The sequence below is a fragment of the Muscardinus avellanarius genome, assembly GCF_963383645.1.
Source record: "Muscardinus avellanarius genome assembly, chromosome: 6".
Taxonomy (NCBI): Eukaryota; Metazoa; Chordata; class Mammalia; order Rodentia; family Gliridae; genus Muscardinus; species Muscardinus avellanarius.
In genome coordinates, this window is record NC_137791.1 from 138,467,286 (window position 1) to 138,481,004 (window position 13,719).

The following is a 13,719-nucleotide window of genomic DNA, read 5'->3' on the forward strand; positions in this document are numbered from 1 at the left end:
AATAAAGTACAAAATAGGTCTGGGAGTATAGCCCGGAGGTAGAAAGCCTCTGGGTTCCACCCCCAGTACCACAAAAATAAATAAATAAATAAATAAAAACAAACAAACAAACAAATAAATAAAATAAAAAGCTAAATAGGCCCAGAGAAAAAGTGTTAACATACAACTATATATTTCATTACTTTAAGGGGATGTTTGTATATAATTTATGGCAAAAATTTTTATAATGAGCTGGCGCGGGAAGCTGAGACCTGGAGGATCACGGTTCGCGGACAGCCTCAGCTACTTACTGAGGCCCTCTGCAACTCAGTGAGACCCGGTTTCAAAATAAAGAATAGAAACTAGGGCAGGGGGTGTAGCTCAGAGGTCAAATGCCCCTGGGTTCCATCCCCAGACCAGCAAAAAAAAAAAAAAAAAAAAAAAAAAAAAAAAAAATGAGTTGGCAAATACAGGTTTTACATGGGAGACTCAAATCTGAGTCATTTTCGGGTCCACAGAGCGAGCCTATCGTGAAATGTCCAACAAACTGCTGCTTCTGGTGTCACCAGTGTTCCTTGGAGGACAGGCTGCCCATTCTCTCCCTGGTATCTGTCTCTGTGCCTTATCTACTCCTGGGACTCAAGAGAAACACACATTGTGAACTCCAGAAAACAAAAAAATCTGCAACATGGGCACAGGAAGAAGCATGGAGCTGACTGCGAGCTTTTCAGGCCTGTGTCAGCTTCCCACGGTAGGATGCCAGGGCCATCAAACCTACTGGTTTACCAGGAAACCAAAGGAAGCACCGCACCCTGGAACCCGCCCACAAAGGGTGCACGACCTCAGCTGAATGTTCGCAGACCTCTCAACTAGGACAAGGGCAAGCTCTTCGTTTCAAACAATGATTTCCAATACCCTTCTGGTCCTTTCTCCCCTGAGGTTTGCAGGCAGAACATTTGTGACGTGCTGGCAGACAGCACGCGAGATGCTTTTTAATTTTTTTTTTTGGTGGTACTGGGGTTCCTGGAAGCCCTTCTACCTCCAGGCTACACTCCCAGACCTATTTGATACTTTTTCTTATTTGGAAACAGGGTCTCCTAAGCCAGCGGATCCTCCTGTCTGCCTCCCGAGTGCGGGGATGACAAGCGTGCCCACCGCGCCCGGCTGCTAGATGCTTTTAAAAGTGGACACAGGAAGGAGGCTGTGGGTGAGCAAGTGCTGGAAGGATGAGGTGCAGGACACGTCTGTACACACCTCCTCACCTCTTATCATTGGTCCTCTCCCCGCCCCCCTTTTTTCAAATGGTATGAATCTTATTTAACACAGCATTTCTCACCTTTTTCAAATTGAAGTCTTCAAATTGAAGACTGCAAAAAACAAAAGCAGTGCTTTCTGGAGTTGTCATTACCCTTGGGAACAGGAGCTGAGCCTTCCGTACTCTGCAACCCTCGGTCGGCACATGCCTAATCTTTCCTACTTTACTTCACAAAACAGCCCCAAGGACCAATCAAGACAAAATATCATATATCATATTTACATGAATAGAGGAGGGCCAGATGTGCAGGCCCCTTTAAACAAGGCTGCTCCACAACGGAGCATCTTTACTTCCTCAAGGCAAAACAGCAGATGATCCCAAAGGGAAACCGGAAGATTGAGAAGATGCCCACGACGGCAAAGCGTCCTCCAGAACCTGGACTCAAGACCAGGCAGCAGCCCCGGTGGAGCTGGCAGCGCACCAGCAGACTGCTTGGTGCTGCGGTGGCCGGTGGGTTCCCTGTGATGAGACGAGTAGGCGCAGCAGCATGGCAGGGATGGCACCATAGCATGTATAAAGCTGCCCTGGCTGGCCAAGCTGTGCACAGGCAGTTGCGTCTGGGCCATGGTAGCCAGCCTACACTCACTGGCTCAGGCCTAGAAGGAAGAGCAGTGGCCTGGGGACTCAGCCCCATGAGCACATCACCTGACTGCTTCTGAGGCTGTGAAGGGGGATGGATGACACCTCAAACACTTGTGTCAATGCCGGGTTTCAGGAGAAAAACAGCGAGACTGGCGGGTAAGTCAAACAGAACGATAATTTATTTGAAGTAGTCCCCTCCGTTTTTTGCTGGGTGCTGAGGACTGAACCCAGGGCCTGTGAATGCTAGACGAGTACTCCACCACTGAGCTACACATGCCCCAGGCGGTTTTCACTTTGCTTTGAGATAGCATCTCACTAAATCATGTGCCCTTACCTTGAACTTGAAATCCTCCTGCCTCAGCCTCCCAAATATCTGAGATTACAGGCATGTGCCTGTGTCTAGCTTGTACTTCCCCTTCTTCTTCAATCTCTAACTACATTTTGATATGGCCAAATAAAAATGACTGCTGTTAGGATGTGTCTGACATAAAGGGATGTGCTGGTATGTGGATAACAAATGAGAGCAAAGTCCACACAACGTGGCCCTGTGGTTGCTCAGCTCGTAATATCAGATAAAAGAGGGGCATGTGTCCTATCCTAAGCAAACACTGGGGCTCCAGGGCAAAACCATGCCCAGCCACCCTCAAGCTTACCCCAGTCCACCCCCAGAAAATGCCCATGAGACATTTGTACGCTTGTGTGCTGTGTTGGTCAAAGTAGAAAAGTCAGCCTCCCAATGTGAAGAAGCCATATGGATATTTTACTCCTGGAAGATGAACCCGAGGGATGACCAGGATGAAGCTAGGGCATGGAGGCACAAATGCAAGAGATGTCAGAGCACGTTCAGTCCCCAGGAAAGCCCAGGGCACCCTCGGTCCTGTGGCCTCCACCCCTCTCGCCTCTCCTCCACACCTAGGGGCCACAGCACACATTATGCCCAGTTGGCCACATGAACCCCATCAAGGAAAAGATCACACTGCCTGTAGCTTTCCTCTATTTATAAGGAATCTATGGTATTAAATCTGAGTAGCATGTAGATTAGTTTATTAGTTAAAAGTTTAATGGGGCCAGGCACGGTGGTGTAGGCTGAGATAGGCGGATTGCAGGTTCACAGCCCGCCTCAGCTACTTAGTGAGACCTTGTTTTCAAATAAAAGATAAAATAGGTCTGGGGTGTAGCCCAGAATTAGAAGGACCTGGGTTCTATCCCTAGTACCACACACACATAAAAGAAAAAGGCATAATGGTATGAACTCCTCAGGTTTGAGCTTTCTGCACAAACTGACGTTATCCCTGGCCTGACCCTTTTCCTGAGAGGATTTCTAGGTGGACACAGATCAAGTGGCCTTCAGGCTCACACATCACATCATAGGAAAGACTATCCTGTCACACCCTGGAGCACTGGTGGGTTAAGTCCCAATACCTGATCTGTGACACCAGGGCTGGCAAGTTGCTCTGGAGAAGAGGCTCCGAGAAGACCAGATTTTCAAACAGGTGCTTATTGTGCAGTTCCCATGTCACCTGGAACTTTTTCAAGTGCTCATTTTCCTAGTTAATAAAAACAAAGAAAGATAATCAGAAGATGAAGTGAACTGATGAAGACTCGACATCTTCAGGATTCCTTCCCTACCCCAGAGCCCCATAAACAGCCCAGGCCATTCTGCTCGGGAGGAGTGCCAGGCTCCTCCAAGTCCCAAAGCACACACCAAATCCTATCTGACTTCAGCGAGCCTCCACCTCACCTCCCTTCAAATAAAGCCCCACACAAGGAAGGGTGGCAGGTGCGCACACCAGTAAAGGAAAAGGAAAGAAAAGAATCAACATATTTATGATTTCTTGCAACCAGGCTTTCAAAAGATAATGAAAGGCCTACATTTCTCAGAATTTTAGTGCAAACAAATCCTTTGATGTTAAAAATACTTATTTTGCCTATCTTGAGAAATTTCCTGACAAACATAAGGTCTTTAATTTTCCCAACAAATTTTTTTTTTTTTTTTTTTTTTTTTTGCAGGTCTGGGGTTGGAACCCAGGGGCATTCGACCTCCAAGCTACACCTCCTGCCCTATTTTTTATTCTTTATTTTGAAACTGGTCTCACTGAGTTGCAGAGGGCCTCACTAAGTAGCAGAGGCTGTCTGCAAACCGCGATCCTCCGGTCTCAGCCTCCCAAATGCTGAGATTACAAGCGTGCGCCACCACGCCCGGCTTCCCAACAAATGTAAAGCAATTCATCTGTTTAATCCCCCCCCCTTTTTTGTGATATTGGGCATGGAACCCAGAGGCATTCTACTTCCAAGCTATACCCCAACCCTAATATTTTGTTTTTGAAAGAGTCCTGCTAGGTTGCTGAGGGTTTCACTGCTTGTTGAGGCTGTTCTCAAACTTGTAACCTTGTCTCAGCCTTCCATGTGTACACATGCACCACCATGCCTGGCTCATCAATTATTTATCCATTCATTTATTTTTGAGGCACTATGGATTGAGTCCAGGTGCATTTAGCTCTGAGCTATACCCCCTGCCCTACTTTATTTATTTTTTGTGGTTGTTTTGTTTTGCACTGCTAGGAAATGAACCCAGAGGCAATCTACCTCTGAGCTATACCTCTAGCCCTATTTTATGTAAGTTACACTCCCAGCTCTACTTTCTATTCTTTATTTTGAAACAGGGTCTTACTAAGTTGTAGAGGGTCTCACTACGTTGCTGAGGCTAGATGGAAACCTGCTATACTCCTGTTTCAGCCTCCCAAGTACTGGGATTACAAGTGTGTGCTAGCACACCTGGCTTTTATTTTTATTTTGAAGCAGGGTCTTGTTGGGTTGATGTGAGCCTCACTACTTGGAGGCTGGCGGTGAACCTGGATTCCTCCTGTCTCAGCCTCCCAAGCACTGGGATTATAGGTACATGCGACCAGGCCCAGCACCACTGTCTTACATGACCTTTCAATACTGTTGGAGCAGCTCCCAGTTACGGCATTCTGCGTCAGTACTTACGTCTCCTCTCAACTCACATGACCTCTTAGCCATCCCCTCTATCCTCAGGCTTTTCTTCTGGAAAGTTCATTAATAATAGTGAGGCCTCCTCACTGTTGCCTTAATACCTCAGTCCTTAGCTCTACTCTGACCACCACTGAATCCAGGACATTGCAACAATTTTTGCCGAGCATGCTCTCTCAGGGCCAGGGCCTCTGCACCAGGCTCAGGGAGGAGGGATCCTAACCCGGGCTGGTGTTCTCTTCGGAGACACAAGGTGCAAAGTGCTCCATACAGGTGGTTGCTGAGGAACCCCTGAAGAACAGGCAGGACCCAGCTCCCATAGGCAGAGGTGAGAGAGGCAGTGCTCTGAGATATGCCCGGGATGGCTGGCACCACTCAGTGCCCTCAGAGGATGCCTCCTCCAGGAAATTCTGATGGGTGGTCTGAAGCAGAGGAGCTGGGGTGGTCTGCGACCATCAGTGACTCACTGAGTAATGTGTACATGAATTCTTTTAGAGAGGTCCGTGGACTTCAGAACTGCCTACTGAAGTATCACTTAATAATCAGATCAAAGTGCTGATGAAAAATCCTAGACTACTAGGAAAATGGTGGGAGCTGGGGGCAGGAACAATCAAAGAGGTGTCAGCAGCTTGTCCCTGGGGAGAATGGTCTCCCTCCAAGTGTAGGGACCGTATTTCTACAACATGCCTACTCCCACCTCGGGGTGATTTACTTTCTGAGGTGGTCAGAGACTCGCCTGTGTTCTTTTCTAGGACTGCGAGGCACCTGTGGGGAAGGAGGTGTCTTACTGAGTCCCTAAGCCTGCCCTTGCCCTGCACTGGGCTGGGCTGTGGGTGAATGCATATATTGAGGCCTCAGGGCTGCAACAGGCTGCTGTTCCCCATGGCTTCATGCCCTCACACACACCATCAAACCCAGCAGCGGCTGTTCCGCAGTCAACAGGAGGCACAGTAAGGACATCCCCCACCTCCCTGCGGACACAGGGCTGGCCCGCAAGGAGCTCCCTAAGCAGCACTCCACACGGTGTCACCAGAATGCCAACATCCAATGCCTCCTTCTTCGTGCACAGGGTCCAGAGGACTGGCCTTAGTGGACCTTGTGGAGAAGGGACCTGCGGCCTGCACAGTGGGCTCCACACCACTCAGCCGCTCCCGACAACCCACGGCACACTTCTGCCCTCTGGCTCACCTTCACTGTGTACAGAAGGAAGAGAGGTACCATCTCTTACCAGAGTGCTGAGGAAGGTGCTGATGGAGCGCGCCGCCTGGCACAGGGCGCCATACTCCTCGAGCAGGAGGGAGATAAAATGGTGCGCCTGCGGGGGGCCCTGTAGGCCGGAGGGCGCCTTTGCCTTTGCCGCAGCTGACAGCTGCCGGAGCAGGCGGACCTTCATCTCCAGCACGTACTCCCGGGCTTGCTGCTCCAACCGCTGGTACAGCTGATAGGGGTCCCGCTCACAGAGCCTGCAAAGAGAGTCACCACTCAGCCAGGGCCTGCCACAGGGTGGGGCAGGAAGGAATCTTCCCTGAACCGTCCCACAGGCACCCACCTGCTGGCCACAGTAGCCATCCTCCCTCCCCATAAGGACCTGTCAGGAGCACCATCCTCCTAACACATGAGACCTGGGCTTACAGAGAACACCACAGGGAACTAACAGGAAAAGCAGCCTTTCCCCAGCACTGGCCTCCTAGCACACCATTCACACACAGGTACCCACTCAGTGAACCCTCACACAGGAGCCTGCTTGCTCACTGCCAGACACCGGGCACCTCGGTGGAAAGCACATGCAGCGGGTGGTGCCGCAGACAGGCCCAGAGGCACACTCCACCTCAGACTCCTCTTTTGTTGTTTCTCCAGCTGGAGACTGAAACCTGGACATTCTACCTCCGAGCTACACCTCAGCCTTATTTTTTTCATTTATTATTCTTTATTTTGGAATAGGGTCTCACTAGGTTGCAAAGGGCTTCACTAAGTAGCTAAAGCTGGCTTCAAAGCTGTGTGATCCTCCTGTCTGTCTTCCAAGTCCTGGGATTACAAGCGTGCCCCACCACGCCTGGCTCCACCTTGGACTACTGAAAACAGACAATTCTTTTTGAAGGCTTATGCTAAAAAGGTGAAAAACACCTATCTCAACAGAGGTGAACCTGGCTGAGACTGGGCAGACTGCACTTAGCCTCTTTCTAGGAACTCAGCACATGATGCAAACAAGCTATTATTTTCATAATTGGAGGAAATTTTAGCTGCAGTTTATCCTATTTTTTAAATTATCCCAACAAAAAAGAAATAGCTAGGTGTGCAGTATCTACCTGTAATCCCAGGCACTAGGGAGGCTAAAGCAGAAGGACAGCAAGTTCAAGGCCAGCTTGGGAAATTTAGCAAGACTTTATCTCAAAATTGTTTAAAAACTTAAAAAGCAGCCGGGTGTGGTGGTGCACACTTGTAATCCCAGTACTTGGGAGGCTGAGACGGGAGAATCGCCCTGGATTCAATCCCCAGCACCAAATAAATAAATAAATACATAAATAAATGTTGGTGGGGAGTGGGGAATATAGCTCAGTGTTAAGAGCTACACTGACTATCCACAAGGCCCTGGGTTCAATCCCAAGAGCCACCCCCAAGCCAAGGCAATAGAGGTGTGGTGGCACATGCCCCAAATCCTAGAGCTTGGGAGGCTGATACAAAAGTACCTCAGGTATGAGGACAGCCTCAGCAATTTAGTGAGGCTTTCATGGTAACTTAAGCAAGACCCTGTTTTATTTATTTATTATTTTCCTTCCGATACTAGGGATGGAACCCAGGGGCATTCTACTTCTGAGCTACACCCCCAGCCCTATTTTTTATTCTTTGTTTTGAAACAAGGTCTCACTGAGTTGCAAAGGGCCTGAGTAGTAGCTGAGGCTGTCCGCGAACTGTGATCCTCCTGTCTCAGCCTCCCAAATGCTGGGATTACAAGCGTGCACCACTACACCCTGCTAGGACCCTGTTTTAAATAAAAAACAAAAGCCCAGTACTTGTGAGGCTGAGACAGGAGGATCATATAGGTTCATGGTCAGCCTCAGCCACTTAGGCTCCCCACAACTTAGTGAAATCTTGTTTCAAAAGTAAAGACTAGCCAGGCGTGGTGGTGCACGCTTGTAATCCCCGCGCTTGGGAGGCAGAGACAGGAGGATCGCACAGGTTCGAAGCCAGCCGCGTTGGCGTAAGAGACCCTGTTTCAAAAATATAAAATAAATGTATACCACTTATGTTCAATAAAGAAAAAAATTAAATATAAAAAATAAATAAAACCACTTAAAAAAAATATATATATAAAATAGGTCTGGGAGTGTAGCCTGGAGGTAGAAAGGCGTCCAGGAACCCCAGTACCACTAAAAAAAAAAAAAAAAAAAAAAAAAAAAGACTAAAAAATAGGGCTGGGGATGTAGCTCTGAATGAATGTAGAATGTCCCTGTGTTGAATCCCAGTACTGCAAAACAAACAAACAAACAAACAAACAAACAAACAAACAAACCAGACTGAGGGTATAGCTCAGAGGTAGACACACCAATGCCAGAAAATGAAAAGGGAATAAAAATGTATATATTAAAATCAGTAAAGTGCCTTACAGGGTTAAGGGGAGGTACTTTACAGGGACGTTCACTACGTCAGAATTACGTAAACAAGATGGAGGTCATGGGTATAAAGAGTCCGGTCCACGTGCTGTATCTTGGGAGTGGTGAGTTGGCCCGGGCCACCCTCCCCCCTCATGCCATTTTGGCATGGGGCTGTACTATTTTCTGTATTTCTTTTTTTTAATAAACTTTTTTAAATCTTCCAAAAAAAATTAGTAAGGTGAAGAGCAATGAAAAAATACATGCCCACTGCTAGCCACAATAATAACAGTGCCATGAATTTCTTTTCGAATGGAAGATGATCCAATGCACTTTGTAAAAACTTGTTCTACAGTACTTGGCACTGCTGTGGTTAAAGTTGCTATTTCTTTTTTACCATACTGTGGATTGAAGCCAGAGGCATTCTATTTTTGAGCGACACCTCCAGTTCTAAGTAGCCTAGGCTGGCTGCAAACCTGCAATCCTCCTGTCTGAACCTTCCAAGTACTGGGATTAAAAGCTTGTGTAACCATACCCAGTAAGTTGCTGTTTCTTTTCTTTTCTTTCCTTTTCTTTTTTTGTGGTGCCGGGGATTGAACCCATTTTACCTCCGCGCTACACCCCCAATATCATTATTATCATTATCATTATTTTTTTTTTTGGCAGTACTAGGAATTAAACCCAGGGGCATTCTACCTCTGAGCTACACACCCAGCCTTGTTTTTTATTCTTTCTTTTGAAGCAGGGTCTCACTTAAGTTGCAGAGGGCCTCACTAAGTAGCTGAGGCTGGCCACAAACCTGTACTCCTATCTCAGCCTCCCAGGTACTGGGATTACAAGCATGTGCCACCACGTCTGGCTTGTAATTTCTTTTAAATGTACTTCTGAAATGCCTCTAGATGGAAACCTAGTACCACTAATGCAAAAACCAAAATGTTTACCTATAAGATATTACTAGAAGGCACTGGCTGAGCTAAGCACCCTGTTAGAAATGAGCTGTAACATGTATTAAACTATAGCTCTTAGATTTTTTATTTTATTATTTTTTAAAGATTTTTTTTTATTGGTGTACTGTATTCATACATCATGGAGGGATACAAACTTTTGTAGACATACATGCACACATCGCCCAGTCAGCCCCCACCCGATCCCCACCCCATTCTCTCTCCATCCCTCCCTCCCATGCTTGGCTTAGTGGTTGACATCTAGTATTTTAGCAATTTATCCAAAATTAAAAATGATAATCTCACATAACAGTTTCATTTGTCTGATACCAAGCTTTTGATGACTTAAAGATAACATTTCAATATTTCGTTTTACTTTCTTTCTTATCAGAGAATATTTTTTTTTCTATTTTTTTTAGGTGAAACTATCATATATTTATATATTTATTTTTCAGAAAAAAAAAATCTATCCTAATATGGAATATGGACTCTAGATACCCAAAACGATCTTGAAAAAGAACAAAGCTAGAAGATATATATTTTCTGATTTCCAACCATATAAAGCTACAATAATTGAAACAGTATAGTACTATTCTAAAGGCAGATATATAAACCATTGGAGTTAAATAAAAGCCTAGAGCTAAATTCTTCCCTATATTGTCAAGTTATTTTTGACAAGGTTTCCATGAACATTTGGTGGTGGAAATAATAATCTTTTAACTAAATATTGTTGAAACATAATAATTACATGGAAAAGAGTAAAGTTGGACCCTTACCTAATCCCATATACAAATATTAACTCAAAATAGATAAAAGACCTAAATATAAATCTTAAGACTATAAACTTTTAGGAGAAAATCTGGGTCATAAAACCTCACAACATTGAAATTGGCAGTGATTTCTTGGATATGATTTCAATGGCACAGGCAACAGAAGAGTATACAAACTCCCTAAAAAATAAAAAAAATATTGTATATACAAAGACAATGTAAACAGAGTTAACAGTTACTAATAGAATGGGATAAAATATTTCCAAATGCTATATCTGAAGGTATATTAATATTCCAACTAGACATCCTAAAAATTAACAACAATAAAGGCAAACAATACCATTTAGAGATAGGTAAAAGATTAACATAAGTAATGAATCTCCGCAGATAACCAATCTTAGTTGACTGTTGGATGGAAACTCTTGTTTCTCTGGTTCTGGTGTGTGTTACCTATTTCTTCTTTGTAGTTAATCTCTTTGAGTATTTTCTCTAGTGCTAGTTTTGAAGACATAAATTCCTTCAGTTTCTGTTTGTCATGGAAGCTTCTTATTTCTCCATCTAATTTGATAGAAAGTTTTGCTGGATAGGAAATTTTTGGCTGGAAGTTGTTTTCTTCCAGAGTTTGGAATATGTTACTCCAAGCCCTTCTGGCTCTCATGACTTGGTTTGGGAAGTCTGGAGTGATTCTAATTGGTTTGCCTCTGAATGTCACTTGGCCCTTTGTTTTTGTTGCCTTTAAGATTCTCTGCTTGGCTTCCACATTGGTCATTTTGACAATTATGTGGCGTGGAGATCCTCTTCTCTGATCCTGTCTAAAGGGAGTTCTTTAAGTTTCCTGGACCTGTGTATCGACCTCTTGCTCAATGTTTGGAAAATTTTCTGCTATTACTTCCTTGAAGAGATTGTTGATCCCTTTAGTTTCACTTTCTTTTCCCTCCTCTATTCCAATTATTCTTAGGTTAGCTCTCTTAAAATGGGCCCATATTTCTTCAATATCAGATTCCTGCTGTCGGATATTTTTTCCTAGATTAGAAACTATGCGTTCATTTTTGGAATGATCATCTTCTAAGAGCGAGATTCTGTTCTCCATGTGGTCTAATCAGTTGTTTGTGCTTTGAATTGAGGCCTTTACTTCATTAATTGCATCCTTTATCTCTTTTTGGCTCTCTCTGAGTTCTTTTCGAAGCACCTCTATTATTTCTACAGTTATTTTCCTGATTTGATCTTCTAGAAATCTCTGATTTTCTGTTTTATCGGGTTCTGATGTTGTGGGGTTGTGAGCATTAATTGCTCCAGTATTATTCCTCTTTCCCATGATTTCAGAAGTTTGTGCCTTCTCTGGGTTCTTCCCTTGGGTCACTATGACTTCACTTAAGGTGTTCTGGATCTCGAGTCAGTGGTATCTCGGACCCCACTACTCCTTTACTGGGTTGTATCACAGAGTCTCTGACCCAGAGAGTCGATAGAGGCTGCTTTAGACTGAGGGGGGTGCCAGGTTGCACGTTCTCCTATGGTGTGATATCTCTGCCACCGCCCCTCCCCCACTGGGTCGAGTCCCAGGGAGTACAGTACTGGGATTTCTCCTCTGTGGCCTGCAATTTGACTCACTGTTCTTGAGTACGCAGATGTAGCTGTACTGGATTCGGTGAATTCTCTGCTGCTGCCGCCGGTGGCAATATGGCGCCGCTGCTACGCCCTCGGCCGTGAGGCTGGCGTATTACTTCTTGGTTTTGATTTCCACTCTGAATACCTGCAGCGTGTGCTGAGCTCAGCCACTGGGAGCTTTAGATTTTACCAGCGGCAAGAAATCCCGCCTGGCTGTTCCGCAGCGGCTCACCTCGGCTTGCTGTAGCCGTCCAGTGAATTTGCTGCTGCCGCCGGCAGTATGGCGCTGCTGCCGGCAGTATGGCACTGCTGCCGCGTCCTCGGATCTCCTCTGTGGCTCTGAGCTCTGTTCTCAGTCCGCTTTCTCTCTGGAGCCTGGTGATTTTTTTGTTTCTCTGGTGATGGTGTTTTCTGGCTATGAAAGGCGCTGATTTTGTGGTAATGAAGATTGGTCTCCATCTTCCTGGAAGTTTTCAGCTCTTAGATTTTTAGATAACAGACACATTCACCTTTTGAGAACCATATTAGGTCAAAAGAGACAAATTAAACTGTTACCTGTTCCATTTTTTAAATTATCATGCCATCCATATCATAAAAGACAAGAGTCAAGTAAAAACTTGCAATAAACCATGTGAAGCTTTGTATTTAAAATGTGGTTAAAAGCCGGGCGTGGTGGCGCACGCTTGTAATCCCCGCGCTTGGGAGGCTGAGACAGGAGGATCGCGCTGGTTCAGAGCCAGCCTCGCTGGCTTAAGAGACCCTGTTTCCACATAAAGTTAAAAAATAGGTCTGGGAGTGTAGCCCGTGGGAGTGTAGCCCGGAGGTAGAAGGGCTTCCAGGAACCCCAGTACCACCAAAAAAAAAAAAAAAAAAAATGTGGTTAAAAAATTATATATTGCCTGTAATCCCAGTACTTGGGAGGCTGAAACAGAAGAATCACAGTTTCAAAGCTAGCCTCAGCAATTTAGTGAGGCCCACTGCAACTTACTGAGACCCTGTTTCCAAATAATAAAAAGGGCTGGAGATACAGGTTTATGGTCAGCCTCAGCTACTTACTCACAGGTAGAATGCCTCTGGGTTCAATCCCCAGTAACACACACACACACACACTTATATACTGATGGTATTCCTATTATGATCGGGGTATTTCACAGAGATACATTAAGTTTTATAGCATGATAGTCATAATTTTAATTACCAGCCTAAAAACCTAGCTGCTGAAACAATACGTGTCCTCTGGATGTTTTCTTTTCCTTTGTTTCTGCATTGCTAGGGACGGGCCTAGGCCTTGAGCACACTAGACAAGCGCTCTGCCACTGAGCTGGCCCGGCCCTGTACTCCTACTGCTAAAGGAGTGTCACACACAGTCGAACACACAGGACAATGCCGCAGGCCCATCGAACAGTTTCTTCTTGGTTCTTTCAGCATCCTGACATTAGATGCATTTTTTCCCCTTTGTCCATTTCTGTATTTTAAAATTGAAGGAAGTCAGGTATGGTGGCTCATGCCTGTAATCCTAAGACTTGGGAGGATGAGACAGGAGGATCACAGGTTTGAGGATAGCCTCAGGAAGTAGTGAGATTCTCATCAACCTAGTGACACCTTGTTATAAATAATAATAATAATAATAATAATAATAATAATAATAATAATAATAATAGGGCAGCCGGGCGTGGTGGCACACGCTTGTAATCGCAGCACTTGGGAGGCTGAGACAGGAGGATTGCACAGGTTCGAAGCCAGCCTAAGCTACTTAGTGAGGCTCTCAACAACTTAGTAAGACCCTATTTTCAAATAAAACAGAAAACAGGGCTGGGCGTGGTGGCGCACGCTTGTAATCCCCGCGCTTGGGAGGCGGAGACAGGAGGATCTCGCGGGTTCGAAGCCAGCCGTGCTGGCTTAAGAGACCCTGTTTCAAAAATAAAATAGGTCTGGGAGTGTAG

The 13,719-nt window shown here is 45.4% G+C and overlaps 1 protein-coding gene across 1 annotated transcript in view; it reads right to left on the minus strand.

The window, feature by feature from the left end:
• FAM193A (family with sequence similarity 193 member A) overlaps window positions 1–13,719 on the minus strand; it is a gene marked incomplete at both ends in the record, with an annotated part of 169,111 nt that overhangs the window by 71,961 nt on the left and 83,431 nt on the right. The window contains 2 exons of the mRNA XM_080697594.1: window positions 3,299–3,423; window positions 6,096–6,330. Coding sequence (XP_080553720.1) covers window positions 3,299–3,423; window positions 6,096–6,330 — 360 coding nt within the window. The remainder of the gene's footprint in view (window positions 1–3,298; window positions 3,424–6,095; window positions 6,331–13,719) is intronic.